This window comes from Embiotoca jacksoni, unplaced genomic scaffold (genome assembly GCF_022577435.1).
Source record: "Embiotoca jacksoni isolate LCO1_2020_lvr unplaced genomic scaffold, fEmbJac1.0.p SCAF_19, whole genome shotgun sequence".
NCBI lineage: Eukaryota > Metazoa > Chordata > Actinopteri > Embiotocidae > Embiotoca > Embiotoca jacksoni.
In genome coordinates this window covers 6,456,801-6,476,994 of record NW_027185329.1, presented here as the reverse complement: position 1 = coordinate 6,476,994, position 20,194 = coordinate 6,456,801, and the positions used below count along the sequence as shown (strand labels likewise).

General features: G+C 44.5%; 1 protein-coding gene across 1 annotated transcript in view; it reads right to left on the bottom strand.

Moving 5' to 3' along the window:
* hmcn1 (hemicentin 1) overlaps positions 1–20,194 on the bottom strand; it is a 79,488-nt gene that overhangs the window by 2,420 nt on the left and 56,874 nt on the right. The window contains exons 49-105 of the mRNA XM_069153204.1: positions 19,980–20,171; positions 19,689–19,862; positions 19,493–19,606; positions 19,161–19,306; positions 18,921–19,071; positions 18,539–18,733; positions 18,339–18,452; positions 18,054–18,241; positions 17,438–17,534; positions 17,116–17,277; positions 16,846–16,959; positions 16,550–16,752; positions 16,145–16,226; positions 15,899–16,030; positions 15,468–15,617; positions 15,048–15,207; positions 14,634–14,758; positions 14,328–14,511; positions 13,802–13,899; positions 13,384–13,662; positions 13,096–13,292; positions 12,900–12,981; positions 12,580–12,716; positions 12,351–12,492; positions 12,084–12,228; positions 11,852–11,979; positions 11,599–11,755; positions 11,220–11,341; positions 10,909–11,073; positions 10,566–10,673; positions 10,280–10,417; positions 10,062–10,196; positions 9,488–9,757; positions 9,154–9,344; positions 8,748–8,961; positions 8,475–8,609; positions 8,202–8,392; positions 7,959–8,040; positions 7,595–7,864; positions 7,338–7,508; positions 7,072–7,242; positions 6,645–6,815; positions 6,380–6,550; positions 6,099–6,269; positions 5,608–5,778; positions 5,371–5,517; positions 5,092–5,229; positions 4,873–4,994; positions 3,971–4,208; positions 3,766–3,828; positions 3,529–3,648; positions 3,307–3,441; positions 3,083–3,196; positions 2,792–2,917; positions 2,536–2,664; positions 958–1,326; positions 624–743 (exon numbers count right to left, since the gene is read on the bottom strand). Of these exons, the coding sequence (XP_069009305.1) occupies positions 624–743; positions 958–1,326; positions 2,536–2,664; positions 2,792–2,917; positions 3,083–3,196; positions 3,307–3,441; positions 3,529–3,648; positions 3,766–3,828; positions 3,971–4,208; positions 4,873–4,994; positions 5,092–5,229; positions 5,371–5,517; positions 5,608–5,778; positions 6,099–6,269; positions 6,380–6,550; positions 6,645–6,815; positions 7,072–7,242; positions 7,338–7,508; positions 7,595–7,864; positions 7,959–8,040; positions 8,202–8,392; positions 8,475–8,609; positions 8,748–8,961; positions 9,154–9,344; positions 9,488–9,757; positions 10,062–10,196; positions 10,280–10,417; positions 10,566–10,673; positions 10,909–11,073; positions 11,220–11,341; positions 11,599–11,755; positions 11,852–11,979; positions 12,084–12,228; positions 12,351–12,492; positions 12,580–12,716; positions 12,900–12,981; positions 13,096–13,292; positions 13,384–13,662; positions 13,802–13,899; positions 14,328–14,511; positions 14,634–14,758; positions 15,048–15,207; positions 15,468–15,617; positions 15,899–16,030; positions 16,145–16,226; positions 16,550–16,752; positions 16,846–16,959; positions 17,116–17,277; positions 17,438–17,534; positions 18,054–18,241; positions 18,339–18,452; positions 18,539–18,733; positions 18,921–19,071; positions 19,161–19,306; positions 19,493–19,606; positions 19,689–19,862; positions 19,980–20,171 (8,916 nt within the window). The remainder of the gene's footprint in view (positions 1–623; positions 744–957; positions 1,327–2,535; positions 2,665–2,791; positions 2,918–3,082; positions 3,197–3,306; positions 3,442–3,528; positions 3,649–3,765; positions 3,829–3,970; positions 4,209–4,872; positions 4,995–5,091; positions 5,230–5,370; positions 5,518–5,607; positions 5,779–6,098; positions 6,270–6,379; positions 6,551–6,644; positions 6,816–7,071; positions 7,243–7,337; positions 7,509–7,594; positions 7,865–7,958; positions 8,041–8,201; positions 8,393–8,474; positions 8,610–8,747; positions 8,962–9,153; positions 9,345–9,487; positions 9,758–10,061; positions 10,197–10,279; positions 10,418–10,565; positions 10,674–10,908; positions 11,074–11,219; positions 11,342–11,598; positions 11,756–11,851; positions 11,980–12,083; positions 12,229–12,350; positions 12,493–12,579; positions 12,717–12,899; positions 12,982–13,095; positions 13,293–13,383; positions 13,663–13,801; positions 13,900–14,327; positions 14,512–14,633; positions 14,759–15,047; positions 15,208–15,467; positions 15,618–15,898; positions 16,031–16,144; positions 16,227–16,549; positions 16,753–16,845; positions 16,960–17,115; positions 17,278–17,437; positions 17,535–18,053; positions 18,242–18,338; positions 18,453–18,538; positions 18,734–18,920; positions 19,072–19,160; positions 19,307–19,492; positions 19,607–19,688; positions 19,863–19,979; positions 20,172–20,194) is intronic.

Sequence of the window (20,194 nt, the reverse complement as noted above, 5' to 3'; positions counted from 1 at the left end):
AGCAAACAGCTCGTCACAAAGGGGAGTTCTCGCATGCTAGAGTGAGCACAGGTGGACGGTTTAGTGCAGAGACTCTGCTCATTGTTTATGGAACTAAATAGTTGAGAGTCAACAAAATAATGGACGCCGTACAGGTGGAAGGGTGCTTTCACGCCTACCTTGTTTGGTTCGGACCTTCGGACTTTTCGGTTCGGTCTGAACCAGAACAGCAGGTGTGAAAGACGTCACGGACCAGAGAGGATCAAGATTTAATTGGACCAAAACAGGTGGTCGTGGTCCGGATCAAACTGAACAATGGTTTGGTTTGTTTGCAGTGTGAAATCACTTTTTGGATGGTTCGGACGTTTGGACAAATTACAGGAAGTTGAGGTAGGTTATCGTCGCCCATTGAGCAATAGAATAAGAAAAAGAACCACAACAGAAGTTCTTTTGCTCAATTCAGACAGAAAAGGCTGCCGGCCAAATTGAGAACACGGTGACATCAGACGAGCGCCCGTCTACAAACCAATCAAATCCATGTAGGTGATGACGGCAGGACGCAGCTATGTCACGCAAAGTTCTTTATGCGCTCACGGAATTTCAAAGTGGATTCAAAACTAGCCGCAGCCGGCCGAGGTTCTCACCTTGACACGTCTTGCCGTTGGTCATGAGGCGGTAACCAGCAGGACAGAGACACCTGTGACTTCCTGGTGTGTTCATGCACTCGTGCTGACAGGTGTCTCTCACTTCACACTCATTGATGTCTGTTGGTGTCACACAAACACAAATAGCCATTAAATGATAGAGAAAACACCAGAAAACAAAAAGGATGTATCCTTATGATACAGTTTTCACAGTAAATCCTCGAGCAGCAGTGAATTGCTGTTGACTCACTGCTGCTGGAGTGAAATCAGTCCAGCTTCTCTGTTAAATTCCTTCATCTCCCTCATCTCAACCCTGCCTGTCCTCCATAGTTACCTAAGCAGTGGCCACCCTTGGGCTCAAACCCCTGCTGACAAGCGAGGAGGCCCTGTTGTGTGGCGTGTTTGCGAGTCTCTCTGCGGCTACGGCTCCTGTAGCGCCCCCTTGCGGTGGCTGCGTAGGAGTGGTAGCTGTGAGAGGCCAAGTTGTGGTAGAGCCGCTGGTTGGGGCTGCGCTCAGGAGAGGACTCAGACGTGCGGTAGCCGTATGAGTAACTCTCATAGCTGGACAGCCGCTCGAGCCCGGCGCAGGACTTGCCGTCCCCCAGCAGGTGGCGCCCCGGTGGGCAGGTGCACTTGAAGCTGCCGGGAGTGTTGATGCACTGGTGGGCACAAGGCTGCGGGAGCCGCTCACACTCATTTATGTCTGCCCTCAGTACAAAGAAAGACCAGCACCAGGAAAAAAAAAACGAAGGACAGAATGACAGAGAGGAAAGTTGGAAGAAGAGAAAGGTGCAAGAAAAATGTCAAGAAAAAAGATGATATTTAAATGAAAGGAACAAATGAGGTGGTGCGGGCCATGATAGAGAGGAGAAAGATGAGGATGAGGGGAAAAAAGGGGATATGTCAATTACCCCACTGTATAATAATACATTATCATGTCCCTGAGACAGAAATGTATTTAGACTATACACATGTATATTTAATTTGAATGAGAGAAGTGTTACCTCTCATATCAGAAAAGAGCTGATTTGAAGAAGAATCTGAGTCTATTTCACATCTTATCTGAAGAATGATATCAGATATGGATTACAATTGATATCCGGTACAAAACCAAAGTTAATGGCAGATATATATATACATAAAGTAGTAGGTGAAAACAGACATCGACATCCATTGTTAATGTCACAGGGGGAACAGGGAACGTATGCCATCACAAAGCAACACCGGGAAATAGCCAGATTCAAACATGAAGGTGTTGAAAAGAGTCTGATATGTCGAAGCTGGAAGAAAATGAAAGGAAACAGAGTGACAGACAGAGGTGTGAGGAGATGGTGCTGGTCTTTTTAACATCAAAGTTCCAAAGGAGGAACTAGTCATTTTCAGTTTGCCTTCCCTCCTAACTTTTTCCTCGAACCGTTATCAAACAGCGTACACAAGTGCAGAACATGTAGCATCAGCTAAGAGTTTTAAAGGATCTGATACCATGCAGTACATCCCTGCAAGAAAAACAGGTCGCTTGCATTTAATGCAAAGAGTTAATCAGCAGTTTTCATTGCGGCATTTAGTAACGTAAGCAAGCAGCGGCAGGATATGATGTCTACACTGTAGACGACAGCAGTTATTTTAGACTTTACGTGAGGGTGAGTCACTAAAAAGAAAAAAAAGATTTGCTGTTAGAAGCAAGAAAGCGGCTGGAAAATGTAAGCAAAGAGCAGCGCAGAAGTTTTTAATAGCTTCACACAATGTATGCGTAGGCAAATATCTTCAGCGAAACAGGATGATGCTGCGGAGAAAGGAGCGATCACCTGCCTAAACACTGCAAACGAAGCTCTTTGTATCTTATAAAATACTCGTGTTTTGAACATTCCTGATGAGGAGCTGACAAGAGAGAAGACGCAGCAGGTGTACGTACCGACGCAGGGCCGTCCGACTCCCTGGGACCTGAAGCCACGTGGACAGGTGCAGTGGTAGCTGCCTTTGGTGTTCTCACAGATCTGGTTGTACCTGCACTGATGGGTGCCGTCTCTGCACTCGTCGATGTCTGCAACAGGCCACATGAGACCAACACAGATGAACTCACTGTGTCGATCAGAAATCCAGCCTTCGTAAACCACTGCCAGTAGTTATTCTGCACATGCTCTCTTGCTGAAGGTTGTCTGGACACTCACCTACACATGTTCCATTCCTGCCTTTGGTCATCCCATTGGGGCACAGGTCAATACAGGTGTAACCCCCCCGGGTGTTTTTACACTGCTGATCTGAACGGCAAACCCTCTGTCTGCACTCGTTTATATCTGCGGTGAGCAGAGAGAAAAGACATTCAAATCAAAAATAACATTAGAATGAATTACATTTTTATAATATTAACATAATGATTTATTTATTTTTTTAGATATAAAAATTACAGCAACATGTTGTTGGTTATTTGGTGTTTGGTGTTCCAGATTCAACCGTCTCACCTATGCAGCGTCTGTTCCTGAGTTGAAAGCCCGGCTCACAGGCGCAGCGGTAACTACCGATGGTATTCAAACAGTGTTGATTACATGGATTGGACTCCTGACACTCATTCACATCTGAGCAACAAACAAAACGTTGCACATTATTCTTGGGAAACCTGGAAAGAAACAAATCAATTTAAAAAAAAAAAGAAAAAAAAAAAGCCCAGTTACATCGGTTGACGTACCTGTGCAGCTGAGACCATCAGGTGTTCTCCGGAAGCCCCGCCCACAGCGCATGACGCATCTGTAAGAGCCGATGGTATTCTCACAGTCTTGTCCGTCGTGACACACGTTCCCCCCCAGTGAACACTCATCAATGTCTAAGACAGAGGAGAGCAGGGGATTAATAAGGCTATGTATGACCAGTTGTTAGTCTAAGGTACAGTAGGTGGCTGTGTGTTTTCTACCCTGACAGGTCCTGCCGTCAGCTGAGATGGTGAGGCCTCGGGGACAGGAGCAGTAGTAGGTGCCCATGGCGTTGTGGCAGGCGTGAGAACACGGGTTCCCAACCTCACATTCATTCTCATCTGCAGAACATAAATGAAATATAAATATAAAACAATAAGGAAACAAGCAGAACAGACACATTTCTGAGTAGCGTTAACTGTAATTATAACAGTATAATGAGTTGTGATTAGCATCACCTGCACAGTACGGCCCGGCAGAAACCAAAGTGAAGCCGTGAGGACACTGGTTGCTCCGATCACCTACATACATGTGAACATTATGTTTAGATTACTTTTGACACACGCGCAAGATGGACTGAAGCTGCTACTGAGCAATAGCAGAATAACAAGTGTCTCACCAAAAGCTAAATATCTTAAATATTTCAAGATATTTTACACTTACCCTTGGTAATACTGGCTTTAATGCTGTACTCCAAAACCTCCTCCAGAGGGTGGTAGTGAGCACTAATGGCTGTGGCCTGCAGCTTCTCGACCAGGTAGGGCATCTTCCCTTTGGACGGGTCATAAGTGATGGTGTGGTTCCAGGAGTACGGCACGCTCTCCTTGTCGATGCTGAACATGCGGGTGGAGAGAGCGTAGAGCTGGCCTGGACCCGTCTGGATGTAGTCCTCTGTGTAGTCCTGAAAGAGCACGGCGTACATGTCAGGGAGACAGACATTATTACAGTATACAGTGCAGTGGTTTACTATCCGTCAGACACACTTTAATTTGAGTTCCAATCCACTCTCTTGTGATGGGCAACACTGATCAATTGCTTTTATTGGTTTGTCAGTTGCAAAGTGGCAAATTATTCCAGATTGGTACTTTAATTTGCTCGTGCGGAAAGCAGAGCAGAGAGATTTGGCTGAAAAAGAGTAGACAGACAGAATGACAACATAACAGAACATTTTTCAAAATAGAAGTCTTACTAATCTCTTGCATGGTTCGAATGTGTCCATATTGATTTCCATACTCCATACAAACCCAAAGGTGGCTGATGTGTCGGAAAAACCTTTGGTAAAACTGTTAGCAGTACTGTAAAATATATATTGCTTTTGTATACACAGGCTAAATAGGTAAACACTCTTTGTTGAAATATCTAAACTTAAAAAAAAGGAAGTAAATATATGAGTATGTATTTGTGTACTTCCTGTTTTGTTTTTTTCTTTAAATGACACACAAACTTAAAATTCCTAATGTTTTGTTTTCCATGTAAATTTGATAAATTTCTATGTAGAATTAAATATATCTAAAACAGGGGTAAAAAAAAATAAATCAAATTATACACATTGCTTAATTGTGTACCTTGATGGTGATGTCGGCATGTGAAGGCAGCTGTAGGATGTGTCCATTCACTACAATGTCTAGTAGCAACGCGCCGTCAGAGTCCAGTCCCCTGACAATGTGAGTCATCCTCAGGATCTCACCTGGCGATCACGTCACTCATGTTAGTCAACCCGCTGACCGACCTGACACAGTTGTGTAAAAGATTTTACAGCATAGGCAGCCCACAGGCCCTCCTACCTGTAGCGAACTCCACCTGCGTCTCTCGCCTGAAGATGCCTCCTGTTAGCGTGTAGCCGTTGACGGCCTCTCCCACCTCCTGCGCAGTGGTCCAGTAGACCGGATTCAGGATGGAAATGAGCTTCCTCATAGCAGGACCTTGAATTTAAAGGTTGTGAATTAAGTCTTACTATGAAAGTTAAAGAGAAGAACTTACTTTTGGAGGGAGGGCTGTATGATTCAGTGTATATAATATCTAAATCACAAAATACATAAATATGAAACTGATGTAAAACTGACCTAACGTCCTTGGTACATTAGAAATAGTGGCTTTGATGATTCTGCTGCCAGACTTGCCGTCTGTGATGGTGGCATTGAGGATGGCGATGCCAAACTCAATATCATTGATGTTGCCTATGATGCTTCCTCGAGCCTTCTGCGGCCCACCTGACAACAAGAGAAGGGATTTAAGTGTGAATGCTGCGAATGTATACATAACCACACGCACACATGCAGCACTCTTATTACATGCCTTACCTGGGCAGGCCTGAGTGTTACACCTGGACAGCTGGGAGGAGTCTCCTGGACACGGCCGGCCCCCGTTACTAGGAGACGGACTGTTGCAGAGTCGGACACGCGTCCTCTCACCGCCTCCACAGGAAGTGGAACATTCTCCCCACGGTTGCCATGGACCCCAGTTACCTTCAACTGCAATAATACATGTGTAACATATATGTAAGTAGTACAAGTGTACTTGTATTGTCACTTTGTCTTTTTGGGATCCCTTAAAAATGAATATACACAGTTTGTAGCAATGAGGCTTGAATAATAAAATAAAGACATTTCGTGTGTTTTATTTTAGTCTCTTAGAATTGTCATTTTTACCACCCAAAACACTTATAAAATATAAAAAACAGGTTTGTCCTTTTAACAAGTATACTTTACAGACACTTCAAAAGCATTTTTGAGCATTTGTTCGAGCATCAATGACCCCTGACCCTGACACAGTCGTAAACACGCTGACTCACCAGGACAGATGGCTGTGCTGCATCTCTGAATCTGTGTGTCAGCACCTGCACAAGCTCTCCCACCGTTGGCAGGTCTGGGGTTGTCACAGGTCCTGTAGCGCCTCATCTGACCTCCGTTACATGTCTTGCTGCAGCTGCCCCAGCTGCTCCACGGACCCCAGTTACCGCTGACTGACACAAAGCAGTAAAAAAAGAGATACAGAGGACATGTGTGACGTTCTGTCAAGTACAAACGCTGCATTTGCGAGATCTAAGAGCAAATAAAAGTTGAAATAACTCACTGGGGCAGGGGTCGCTGTTACAGAAGTCAATGTGCACATCGTTACCCTCACACTGCCGGCCGCCATACTGAGGGGCGGGGCTGGCACAGAGGCGTGTCTTCTGTTTGGTCCCACCCCCACAGGAAACACTGCAGGCTCCCCAGCTCACCCAAGATGACCACTTTCCATCCACTGCAGGACACAAGAAGAGAAGAATCAGTTGGTTTCCTTTAGCAATGTTTCTTACTTCCACTGGAGAGAAGGCAGGAGTTGAGAGTTTCCTTACCAGGACAAGGTCTCTCCTTGCACACTTGTGTTTGGGTGTCGGTGCCCTCACACTGCGGCCCATTAAATGCTGGAGGGGGGTTGTTGCACAGCCGGATTCTGGACTGCATGCCCTTACCACAGGTCTCACTGCAGGGGCTCCATGGTTGCCAAGACCCCCAGTTACCTGCCACTGTGAGAGCATGAATAAAACATTCAGAGGTCTGCAGGCTATTATATGCATGCATGTTTACAGCAGAGTAAATCCTTTCACAGCAGAGTGCAGTTGCAAAAGTACTACAGTGATTCATATGCAATTACATTTGTAAACAGCAGCAGTCTACATAAAGCAACCTCTGAACATTGGACCACTGACAGTCACATCTAGGCATGTGTCTCTCTACATTAGAAATTCTTCTGCTGCATTTATAGAAGATGTATGTTCTCACCTGGACACCGTCTGACACTGCACATGATGACCTCCACTGCCTTCCCCTCACACGGCCTGCCTCCATGCTGAGCTGGAGGGTTACTGCAGGTCCGGACCCTGGTTCTGTTGCCCTGACCACAGGTACGTGAACACTCCTCCCAGAGAGACCACTCTGACCAGTTACCATCCACTGGAGAGGAGCACAGGTACAGATTTTGATCTGTCTTTTATATGTACAGTGAGCAGGTTGAGTCTACTGCCTCTGGTTTTTCAAAGCACTCTCACCTGGACAGGGTTTTCCCTGACAGCTGCGTGTGTCTGTGTCTGATCCTGCACAGTGACGGCCTCCATTGGCAGGTAGAGGACTTTTACACTGTCTCAGCCTCTTCTGGGCCCCGACACCGCAGGACACACTGCAAGGACCCCACCCTGCCCACTCTGAGTAACCCCCATGGACTGCAAAGCAAATTAACAAATTTATGTGGCATCTAGTTCATCTGGAAATGCGTTTACAATGAAAAACTGCACAGTCTCACACTGACCTCGTACAGTAAGAGTGACCTTGACCAGCACTGATCCAAGCAGGTTTCTGGCCACACATTCATATTCAGACGTGTCCTCCTTCTGGGCACTGCTGATCCTGAGGGAACTATTGGACAAGGTGGAGAAGCGGTCGTTGCCCAGTAGAGGGCGCCCCTGACGGGACCACTCTATCATCGGGGTCGGCTCACCGTCCGCCTGACAGTTGAGTACAGCTGTGGTGCCAGCGTCCGCTACGGTCTCCACTGGCTCCACAATGATGGCAGGTGCACCTGGAACAACATTGTGCTTCTGTTAGCTTGAACCCTCACTGAAAATAACTCGCATAGAAAATGGTATGGCAGACTGACACAGGTAAACACTTACTCTGCAAGGTAAGTGTGACGCTTCTTTCCACCAAGCCAGCATCGTTTGTTGCCACACACATGTAGTTACCTGCATCTTCACCCTGTCATGCACGTTGAATGGCAAAAAAAAATGTGACAAGGAAAAAGATCCTTGTGTTTGCATGACGTGCAACTGAAACCAGATAACCATGCGAACAATCAAACTTTTGATCTGCAACTTAGTATTACACAAACCAAGTCTTAGTCTCATGCGTTATCTTACCACTGTGCCATAGATGGCCAGGGAGCCGTTGTCAAGTTGACGGATTCGGTTACTGATCTGGATGTTTATTCCGTTTTTGCTCCACTGGATGGTTGGCAGTGGGTCTCCTCGAACCTCACAGTTCAGGATGGCATTACCGCCCAGAGGTTCGATACGATTAGAGTGAGGGTCCCCATCAATGATGGGAGGCTCTGGAGAACACAGGTGGGAATGAAATCAGAACATTTGGCCAAGCATTATGTATAAATCACTTACATGGGAGTTTGGTTTTACCTTTAACATAGACGAAGCCCAGTGACTTGATGGTTCCTACGTTGTTCTCTGCCACACAGGTGTAGGTGCCAGAGTCGTCTTTGCTCACTCTCTCCATCACCAGCTCACTGTGACCGTTCATATGATCATAGTGAACTACAACAGATAGAAAAACACAGTTAGAAAGGGACAAACCCAAAGAACAAGACCCCTGTTATACATTTAAAAAAACACAAAGGAGTTGACTAAAATATTCCTCCAAAATAAACCAGTTTCTCTCTTCATCAATCACACCTGGGACAATGTTGTTGTTGAAGGCCCATGTGATTCTGGGTAGGGGGATGCCACTGACCGCACAGCCCAGCACGAGGCGGTCTCCTTTGTTGAGGGCCACATCTCCAAGCAGCTCAGTGAAGACAGGGTGAGTATGAACCGAAAGCGTCACCGTCCAACTGTCTTGCCCGACTGAATTGGTGGCAGCACACGTATAAGTGCCTGCGTCATCAGGCTGGTGCAGCGAGGGGTGAAGGGAGCAGGAGAGAAGGAGCATTTACAAAAGAAATTTCAAATGCAAGACAAATTCGTTCATAAACAGTCTTTTGGATGGAACTGATACTAAACACAGCTAAGAAAGGTCAAAACCACTACAAACGTCAGCAAACCAGAATACAATTTGGTGTCTGTCGATTTTATTCTTTACCTGGGCGATGTCAATAACCAGCTCCCCAGAGGGCAGGATCGTGTACTCGCCAGTACTTTCACTGATAGGATTACCATCTTTTTCCCAGGAGAGCGTGGGCTGAGGGATGCCTTCTGCAACACACACCAGCTGGGCCTGGCTGTTCTCCACCACTGACACCTCCTGCTCTCCACCACGAATGGAGGGAGGAACTGAAGAGATAATGGAGGATGAAAACAAAGTTTAAAGTCATTATGAAATTAACTGCTTTGCTTTGACTTCATTTTTCATGGCACAAATGTCATGTGATGTGTTGAATCATGTGGTTTAAATTACTGTATGGCCTTAAACCTACTCTGCACAGTGAGGCTCATCTCCAAGCTGACGGTGCCCGCTGCGTTGGCAGCAGTGCAAGTGTATCGTCCAGCATCGCTCGGCTGAATGAAGGCGATGTGCAGGGATCCCGAACTGAGCACCCGCTGGCGTACAGATTCACTCAGCAGCTGACTGTCTTTATGCCACGTGACAGAGGGTGGAGGGGACCCTTCAGCCTGGCACTGCAGCGTCACAGAGGAGTCCACAGGTGCCAGGTATGTCTGAGTTTCTGAGCTAATCACTGGAGGGACTGCAGGTCACATTGAAAACACAAAATATCATGTGGAGTTAATTGATTTACTGACATCATTGGAAAAGATGAATTTAGATGACTGAAGGGAGTAAAGTTGTGACATAACTATTACCTTTCAGGTTAAAGAGAGTATAATCAAGCCAGCTCTGAAGTTGCCAGAGACATGTGATCATTTTGATGTTGCAACACAAAAAATGTATCTCGCCCTGTTTTCAAAAGTAACATTTTTGCAGGGCTACCGTACTAGAATAAATTAGATTGTAAGGTGCATGATATGCCATGACCTGAATGTGTCACCTACTTTGTACTCTGAGTTTGGTCTTGCCCAGCGCTGTGCCTGCAGGGTTTTGAGCCACACATATGTACGTCCCAGCGTCTGACAAAGAGGCCTTGGAGATCTGCAGACTTCCATTAGGGAGTATTGTGAAACTGCCACCTAGCATGAGGCAAGAGACACAATGTCATTGATTATTAATTATGATTACTGACACACACACACACATAGACAGGTTCATTTACCTGTGGTGGGTATGTTGATGCCCTCCTTCTGCCAGGTAATGGTAGGCCTGGGCGAGCCTGTGGCCCTGCAGGGCAAAGTGATGGGGTTGTTGAGGATCACATCCAGTGTGGGAGGATGGGACTGGATCACTGGGAGCTCTGAGGAGAGGGATGGGGAAAAAAGAGAAGCACAGAAAGATGTCAAGCATAAAATGAGAAGTTATATTTTTATTTGGCTTGTTGGAGTCTACACAGCCTTCAAACAGCGGTGTGTCTATGTGTTTATTGTTTGTCAGGATGTTTTTACCCTGCACTGTGAGCTGCACGTGGCGGTGGGTGGAGCCCGCAGCATTCTTTGCCATGCATGAGTAGCGTCCAGAGTGATTGAGCTCAGCTGAGGTGATCTCTACTGGACCTGAGTGCAAATCAACACACAAATTATACACAAGTCAATATGATTAAAGATAATTACCAAAGTCCTCACTGACACGTCCATATCCATACTCACAACTGACATTTTTATAAACTCAGAAAGCAGATATAAATCTTGAATTTTATCTTGTCTTATTTGTGGTATTGGAAATTTAATACCATCTAAAATTTTAAATTTTGAGAAGAACAGATGTTATTTGCACAGATATGATTCTGACCTGTTGGCAGGATGCTGTATCCTTGGCCCTGTTTAGGGAGCTTCATGCCATCTTTGTTCCAGTGGATTGTGGGCTCTGGGACGCCAGACGCAGTACAAGCGATGACCACCGGGGACAGTCGGGTCACAACTAGCTCTGTGGGTTCATCTGCAATAGACGGAGGAACTATAGAGGACAGACACAGAACAGTTAGATCATATTGAACTTGACATTAACGGATGAACTGTTTAGAAATAAAGTTTAGTCATTTCATGAAGCAAAATATTTATAACCAGGATGACCATTCTGTAATCAACCAATGAATAACTCACCATTGACAGTGAGGTTGATGGATCTGGAGTCTTCCCCTGCCTCATTAGAGACCACACACTTGTAGACTGCTGTGTCCTCCACCGTGGGTGCTATAACTACCAGAGAACCTGATGATAATAATCTGGAAATGATTAAAAGAGGTGATGTTAGTATTTGGAAGCAGTTTTCCGATGTATTCTACTACCTACAAACATATAGGAGATGGATAGGACTATATATTTGTGAAAAATCATCCTACTAATATATGCTCATGTAATATAGAAATGAATTTGAACTAGGTAGAATAAGTACGCTATGAAATGGCGTTAAAGTTCCAGAGATAACATAAGTTCTGAAAATCTTAAAAGTAGGAAAGAGAGGTAGGAAACCTGGATCAACCTGTACATATTCTGGTTCTGGTCAGTATTGATAGTTCGACCATTTTTCGTCCAGCTGACAGTGGGTTTGGGTATGCCGGTGGCCTCACAAGACAGAGTGGTCTGAATGTTCACTATAACCGTCACATTGGTGCGACTGTCAGCGATGGAAGGAGGCACTAAAAGATGAGAAGCGGCGATGATAAGGTAATTTAGTAATAGTGTTTTTTTCCATGACTAACACAGTTGCATGTACATACATATTTATAACCCACCATATACTTGCAGATCCACTCTCTTGCGTTGAGTTCCAGCCTGATTTGTTGCCATACACAGGTAGCGCCCAGTGTCGGTCACCTGAGCTGTGTGGATGTGTAAAGACCCGTCCTCTGCAAAAGTGTACCTGCACACCCCATCACAAGCAGAGTTAAATACAGACTGCCTATATGAAATGATATAAAATAATGATAAAACAAGGACATCATGACTGTACGTCATGTGCTTTACCTGCGGTTGTTTCCTCCCAGTACTGCACCATGTTTCCTCCAGGTGACCCGAGGCGGTGGCACTCCACTCACTATACATTCGAGCACTGCTGGCTGGTCGATGTGCACGGACACTGTCTGGGAGCCTTCCTTGATAGTCGGGGCCACTGAGGGGACACATGTTCAATATTGATAGATATTTGGATGATGAAATCAACTAATTAAGAAGGGAATTATTGAGAGGATATATGCAGTACAGCAATTGTAGAGTTAAGTTATGTAACTGTACCGTTGACAGTCAGGTTAAACTGTCGTGTGGTGTTTCCAGCAATGTTACTCGCCACGCAGGTGTACTGAGCTCTGTCGCTGAGCTCTGCCATGTTGATCTGTAAGTAGCGACCACCAGACAGAATCCGCACACGAGCGGAGGCCTACACAAAGAAAGGACAAATCTTTTACAAATATGTGCCAAGTATGATCATAGTATTGTGTTGGTAGTCGACTGCTTGTTTTCCGACCTGCAGCGATAGGCCATCTTTGAGCCAGGTAAGAGTTGGAGGTGGAACAGCATCAGACTTGCACTCCAGAGTCACCTGTCTGTTCTGCAGCACTGACACATCCTGAGGGGTGCTCTCTCCCGCGATGTTAGGGGGAACTGAGAGAGGCATTGAAAAGAAAAAGGTTATAAATTGTTATGTTTATCAATTGAGTGACCATATGACTGAATCTTCCTATTTTGTACTTTTGATATAAGTAAATTTCGTGCAAGGCAGAGATTGTTTCCCCTGAATTGTATAGCTTTCATACTGCGAATGTTTGTTACACGTCTGTTACCCACCATGCACTCGAACCAGGAACTCCTTGTCATCATCTCCTGCTGGACTGTTTGCTAAGCAGCTGTATCTGCCTGTGTCCTCCAACTGAGTGTGAGAAAGCGGAAAAACGGTGGAAAAATACGCAGACATAATTTTGTTGCTCTTGTTTTATCACATACAGCATGTAATGGAAGTATGCGACAATCCCTGGTCACCGACCTGTGCCGAGGCCACACGGAGCACCTCTCCTCCCCGGAGGAGGCGGAGGCTGTCCGTCTGCGGTAGCGGGCGTCCGTCCTTCAACCAGGTTAGAGAGGGTGCAGGGATGCCTGTGGCCTCACATTGGAGCTCCAGGACATTATTAACAACCACAGATACTTCTGCTGGTACACCAGACCCCTCGATGTGTGGAGGGTCTGACAAAGAAAACGTAAACAAAACAAAATGTATTTTCTTATCCTGAAATCGAAAGCTGAAGAATAAGAGCTATAATCTGCTTTCACTCACTCAGAACTTTCAGGTTGAAGTGACGGCTAGCTTGACCAGCACTGTTGTTAGCCATGCAGGTGTAGTGTCCTGTGTCGTTGACCTGGGTCTGGCCAATCTGTAAGGTGGTATTCAGGTTGAGGAGAACGAGGTGGCGTCCAGGGACGAGAGTCGCTCCGTCTTTGAGCCAGGAAACCGTGGGGGTCGGGGTCCCATCGGCAATACACTGCAGAGTAGCCAGGTTTCCTCTGACTATAGTCACATCCTCTGTGCTCCCTGCTCCGTCCAGACCAGGAGGGACTGAAGAGGGCGAGTTAACAACTCATCAGCTTTTGTTTCTCAGTTTCTCACATCCAAACTACTGCTACATAAACTACACAACACTAAAACACGGAGCTGATTGTTATTTCTTGCTGAAGTAGAAAGTTATCAGACTCACCGTGCACCTGTAGGTGGTAGCGTCTGTTATCGACTCCCGCCCTGTTTGAAGCGACACAGGTGTAGCTTCCACCGTCAGACACCTGGATTCGTGTAATCCTGACAGATTCAAAAGATACGACGTGTAAATATCACATGAACTGTCAATATCCAACCAGTGGAGAAAAGCTATTTTATTGTTGTAGATAACATTATTGATTAAAAAAAAAAGGCATTATGGATGAGTGATATTTTATAAAAAAAACATTCATCTCTAAATGTGAGAATTTTATCCCACTCCTTTTTAAAATGCTTTTATGGTTGTCAAAGTGGGATAATCAACAAAAAAAGTTACCTATTAGAAATAAATAATTTAAATAAACAAGAATACTAAAATAACATTTACCAATATCTCTTGGTAGAGTTTAAAGCCAAAGGGGTTATCTATATCTCACCCTTAGCTTACATAACAAAGAAGAATGTCACTGACAGCAAAAGTTAGGCAACAATATGATCATCCACTTCATGTGCCCTGTCCACTGACCTACCGAAGCACCTGTCCGGCAGAGAGGAGTCGTATGTGGGAGGAGACTGGCAGAGGCAGGCCATTTCTCAGCCAGTTGAGCTGAGGAAGAGGAGAGCCTGTAGCAACACACTCAATATTGACAGAACTGTCCAGAACTGTGGTGAGCTCCTCGACAGTCTCTCTGTTTCCATCTATCACAGGAGGCACTGGGAGGAAAAACAGAGTAAGGTCACTGATATGAGAAAAATCCTCTTGTCATCATAAAAAAACAAACCGGTGACTGTTTACACTGGATAATACATGAAGTGTGTATTTGAAAAAGACCCACCATACACGTTGAGATTAAATATCCTGTCCTCCTCTCCTGCAGCGTTGGTGGCCACACAGGTGTACTTGCCACTGTCTGTGGTGTGAGCTCGGGTCAGAGTGAGCGTGCTGCCATCTGGACTGATCCTGAACATAAAGACAACAGACATCCGTCGTCAAGAATGCACTGCAAGCAACCTTTTTGACAGGCTCTCTTCCATGATGAATCTCATGTAGGTAGTAGGTATCTCATTAATGTTAGACAAATTACCTTCTTTTTTTTTTCTTGAATAACGTGCTCAATCCTTTATTTTTTTATAATCAATATACAGTATCTTAAATCAGCTATTAGCAAAATACTTGTGTCTGGACCGGCATACTGTAAGATTTCTGTTTTTCTCAACAGTTTTTTGGTGCCAGGCATTACTGTACCTACCTGAGCCCATTGCCTCCTGAAGTGTTGATTGCTTCCCCATCCTTCAGCCACTGGGTGGTTGGAGTCGGGCTTCCCTGGGCTCGACAGAGCAGCTGGATGCTTTCATTCAGCAGGACTCCCAGCTCACTGGGCATCTCTGATCCAGAGATACTGGGAGGAACTGAAGAGAGAATTACTGGTGTTAGATGCAATTCAGTCAATAACTTTAGAAATTAACATAGAACATAGGATCAACCAGTAAGTTAACAAATTACCATACTGTATAAATTGAAAATAAACATGGATACAAAGGCTGTATGATGAGAACTTGTCAAAATAAGCACGAGCAATGTGTTGCAACAAAATGACTCCGTCTAGTATTTTCTCAAAAAGGGTTAGCATTTTTACATAGTGGGTTGAGACTGAAAGACATGCATGTACCTTGTATGGTGAGGTGGTAGCTCTTGCGTGCGTTGCCCTCCACGTTGGAGGCCACACACGTGTACGTGCCGCTGTCAGAAAGCTGCGACCGTGCAATCTGCAGTTTGCTGCCCCCTGAGAAGATGTGCATCTCCAGAGACTCTGAGTTCTCTAAAGGAAATAATGAAGTTCATGTGTTTCTGAAAAATACATTGATACTGGCAAAGCCACTCTTATGAAATGTTGTCTTTCCTTAACTATGCACACAAGACCTGTTCTTTCTTAATTATATTTTTTAATCCTGTGTAAATTTGTTGAGAAACCACTGCTAATTAGATCGAATGGATCTGTTTGGATGTCTTCAAACAGATGATAAAACTGTCTTTTCTTTGGTTTATGAGTTAGACAACAAACTTTAAGTGCAGCTCACTCAAACCTGTACATAGGCTTACCTATGGGGCGTCCATTTTTCAGCCACGTGAGACTGGGTGGAGGGATTCCAGTAGCATCGCAGGCAAAAGTGACTGGGTTACTGATGGTTTCCACAACACTCCCCTCTGCTGGGCCATCGATACTGGGAGGTACTGCACAGAGAGAGAGAGAGTGATATCTCCATGATATTGTCCTGCGAGCATTAATTATTGTTTAAACTTTGTGCATTGTAAGTATTTCATAAATTAACATTTAGAATATCCTACCATAGATGTTTAAGTGGAAGTTCTTGTCCACTTGTCCAGCGACATTGGTGGCCATGCAAACATATTGTCCTGTATCAGATACCTGAAGAAGAGACATAGATGCAAAAAAACCTGATGCAAACAAAAACATTACAAACAATATGTCCTATCCCATTGCCACTAAATAATCTGTTGCCTGCAGCTACTGGGGATTTTTTTTTATTTATTTATTTTTTTTTTATCTTTGCAAGGGGATGTAATATATTCTTTTAATTCATTTGAGCAGTGGCAAATATTATTGCAAAGGACCCAGAGGACTCTCACAAAAACTTCAATCAAAAGACATAAAGAACAAAAAAAACACTTGATGACTGAAAACTTACAGAGAACAAGGAACAGATGACATGGTGTCCGTTCATCTCTCACCTCTGAGCCTTTGATCTCAAGGATCTGTCCGTCTGCTAGAAAGCGCAGGTTGGCTGATTCTGTCACCACTCTGCCATTCTTGTACCAGCTGGTGGTGGGAGGAGGAACAGCATTGGACTCACACTCCAGAGTCACAGATTTCCCAACAAGCACATTCACCACCACAGGAGAGTCCCCGCTATTGTCCCGGATACTGGGAGGAACTGCAAGGCAGAGGAGAGAGGAAACATGTTTACTGTCAGTTTATGATGCAAAACAAGGCAACAGTGAAGAATCCAGGGTAGCTGTGGACTGACCAAAAACAGTGAGATAGATGTGTTTGTAAGCCTCTCCTGCTGCATTCATGGCCACGCAGGTGTACTTCCCTCCATCAGAGAGTTTTGCTTTCAGAATCTGTAAAGTCCGACCACCTGAGGGGACAAATGGAGACACAGACACATTCAGAATCTAATGTGACGTTTGCTCTTTATCTTGACAATTTTTAAAAGCATGCCAATATTTAGGTATTCCAATTATTATTATTATTTTAATGTGAGTTTATAGGTGTAGATAACTCATTTCAGTACCTGGCATGATGAGTGCATTGGAGTTGGCCTGAATGGGGCCCCTGTCATTTAGCCAGCTTAGTGTAGGAGGAGGGAAGCCAGTAGCTTCACAAGAGAGAGACACAAAGTTGTTCACCACCACTGTCACGTTCTCAGTACTCATGCCGATAATGGTGGGAGGCACTGAAAGGAATAAGAGACAACATTTAATACAGCAAACTGAATTTTTACAGTCATCTACATGACAGAAAATGCAGAGGAAATCTATTCCATCTTTTAGTTTTGCTTGTTTTTCACACATTTAACACTGAAATGCAGTTCAAAATATCCTCCTGTAACTCACCATGGACATTAAGATTAAAGGTTTTTTCTGCACTTCCAGCCACATTGTCAGCCACACACACGTAGCGCCCTGTGTCAGAAACCTGAGCAGTCGACACCTGATGGAGAAAATACTGCATTTAATGGTCAAAAGTACATATTACACCTGTAAGAGATTAAGCAACAGTTTAGCAATCTTGAAATTAGATGTAATGTTCGCAGCTAAGTTAGAAAGGTAAATACTTGAAACATACAATATAAATACATAACATTGTGAAAATTGCACTGGAAAAAAAAAATCCAACACTGTAGGTTGCCTTTTTATTAGGTACAGGCTTCTATTTTGTGGAAAGAATATAGACTGAGTGAGTAGATAAATAGGTATGCGAACTATGACATGAGTGTGCCTCAAACAAATGTTATATCTTAATATCAATCATACAATTTACCTCAAAATTACTACTTCCTAATTTGTCATATTTTCTGTCCCTGTTTGAATTATGTTTATTCTACCTGCAGCTGCAAGCTTTGAGGTTTCTGGATGATGGTATGTTGGATTAAATCAACCTAGAATTTGGTTTTAATGCACATTTAATGTTGTAGCCTCTGGTAATGTGCTTGTGTTTCCTGGTCATTACCTGAAGTGCTCGCCCATTGGACAGAATTCTATGTGGACCATTAGAGCTGATTGGCTGGTTGTCCTTAAACCAGGTGATCTTGGGGGCGGGGTTTCCATCCACCTGACAGTCTAGTTGAGTAGTTTTGTTGACCAGGACTGTGACTTCATCAGGCAAGTCGCTGTCAGCTCCCCGTATGGTCGGAGGTACTGGTGCAGGACAGATATGCGCCATGAATAGTGGTTTTATTTTGAAATGACTTTCTCCCAGCTCTGTTAAACTGACTGATATTTATACCACACTCACATAACACTCTAACATCATACTGGATGGAGTCCTCTCCTGCTTCGTTGACAGCTACACATGTGTACCTGCCTGAGTCATCAACCTGGGCCCTGGGAATCTGTAACACTCTCCCACCTGAGAATAAAACAGTGTAAGACTGGTACGAATTGATTCTCTGTCTGTTTTCGTCTTTTTCTTACTGTTTTCTTTTTGTGTCTCACCTGGCAGGATCAGAACTTTGTCATTAGAGGTTAGCAGGTGTCCATCTTTGTACCACGTGAGTGTCGGAGGGGGGACGGCGTTGGTTTCACAGTACAGAGAGATAGGATTGTTAAGTATCACATCTCGAGCATCACCTCCGAAGCCTGGAGATGTGGAATCACCGACTCCACCAGGCCTGTTGAAATTAGGTGGAACTGAAGAGAGGGGAAAAAAATAAAAAAAATATTTAGCCTTACTTTGAGCATTTTTGTAACTTTATTTCATGATGAGGTCAGAAACAAGATCAAGTGTATGGTATGTTTCTTGCATTTATCTCAAAGGATGTTGTGTCTGTAGTTATTAACAATAGTCTCAGTTAACACATCAGTCAACCCAGTTCACCTTGTATATTTACATCAAAGTCCTTCTCATCCTCTCCAGCTATATTAGTGGCTACACAGGTGTAGCGGCCAGTGTCTGACACCTGAGCATGCTTGATCTGAACAATGCGACCATTAGCTGTGATGGACACATGGTCATCCGTCCGCAGGATCTGTGGAGAAGATGCACGAGAGATAAACCTTTTTAAAAACTTTGTGTGAATAAAATATGTTACAGATATCAAGTATACTGAGCTGCTACCTGTCCATCCTTATACCACAGCAGAGCTGGGGTAGGAAAGGCCTGAGCTATGCACTCCAGCGTCAGGGTGCTGTTGACTTTGATCTTGACCTCTTTAGGGACCAGTCCTTCTCCAGGGATACCATTCTTATTGATCTGTGGAGGAACTGGGGTCGAAAAACAGACTTAGAGTTAACACAGAGACATATTTATGTATGTTTTTCTTCGCATACTGTTTCAAGAATTTACAGATTGTTAAAAACTGGATCACTGCTAATTATCATCTGTGATTTTAGCTTTTATTTTCTTGTAAAGAAAGGCATAGCATGTTTTCAAAGATGTAAGAATCTCACCATAAACCTTGACCTCGTAGTGCTTCAGTGTCTCTCCAGCCTCATTAGTGGCCACACAGGTGTACCTCCCAGCATCCTCTTCTTTAGCATTGAGAATCTGCAGCGTTCTCCCACCTGTAAAAGCAAAGGTCAGAAATGTACCACTCTATTCTGATGTCATCTTTATAGTCTCTTGTCTGCAAAAGTGCTCTCAAACCTGGAAGCACCCGGACATTACGACTGGATTCAAATCGAGAGCCATCCTTGAGCCACATGATCAGAGCAGGAGGGTAAGACTGAACTTCACACACCAGTGAGGTGGGGCTGCTCAGGGTGACCGTAACCTCTTCTGCGGACATGTCAGGGCCTGATCCCGCAATGGTGGGAGAAACTGGACAAAAAGAGGACACAAACCAATCAAATTAAGAACATGACTGTATTCCAGCTCAAACCACATGATTTAATTATGAAACATTCTTAAATGGATTAAAAAGAGCCGACTTTGTACCCAGGACATTGAGGTTAAAATGCCTGCTGCGGTCTCCTGCGCTGTTCGTTGCCAGGCAGCTGTACCTGCCGGTGTCTGCAACCTGGGCCTCAGAGATTTGGAGAAAGCGGCCGTGAGACAAAACTTGGTGGCGCCCGTCAGGCACCAACAGCTGTCCATCCTTCAGCCATTTAATCTCTGGTACAGGATTACCTGAGAATTTAATAAAAGGAAGT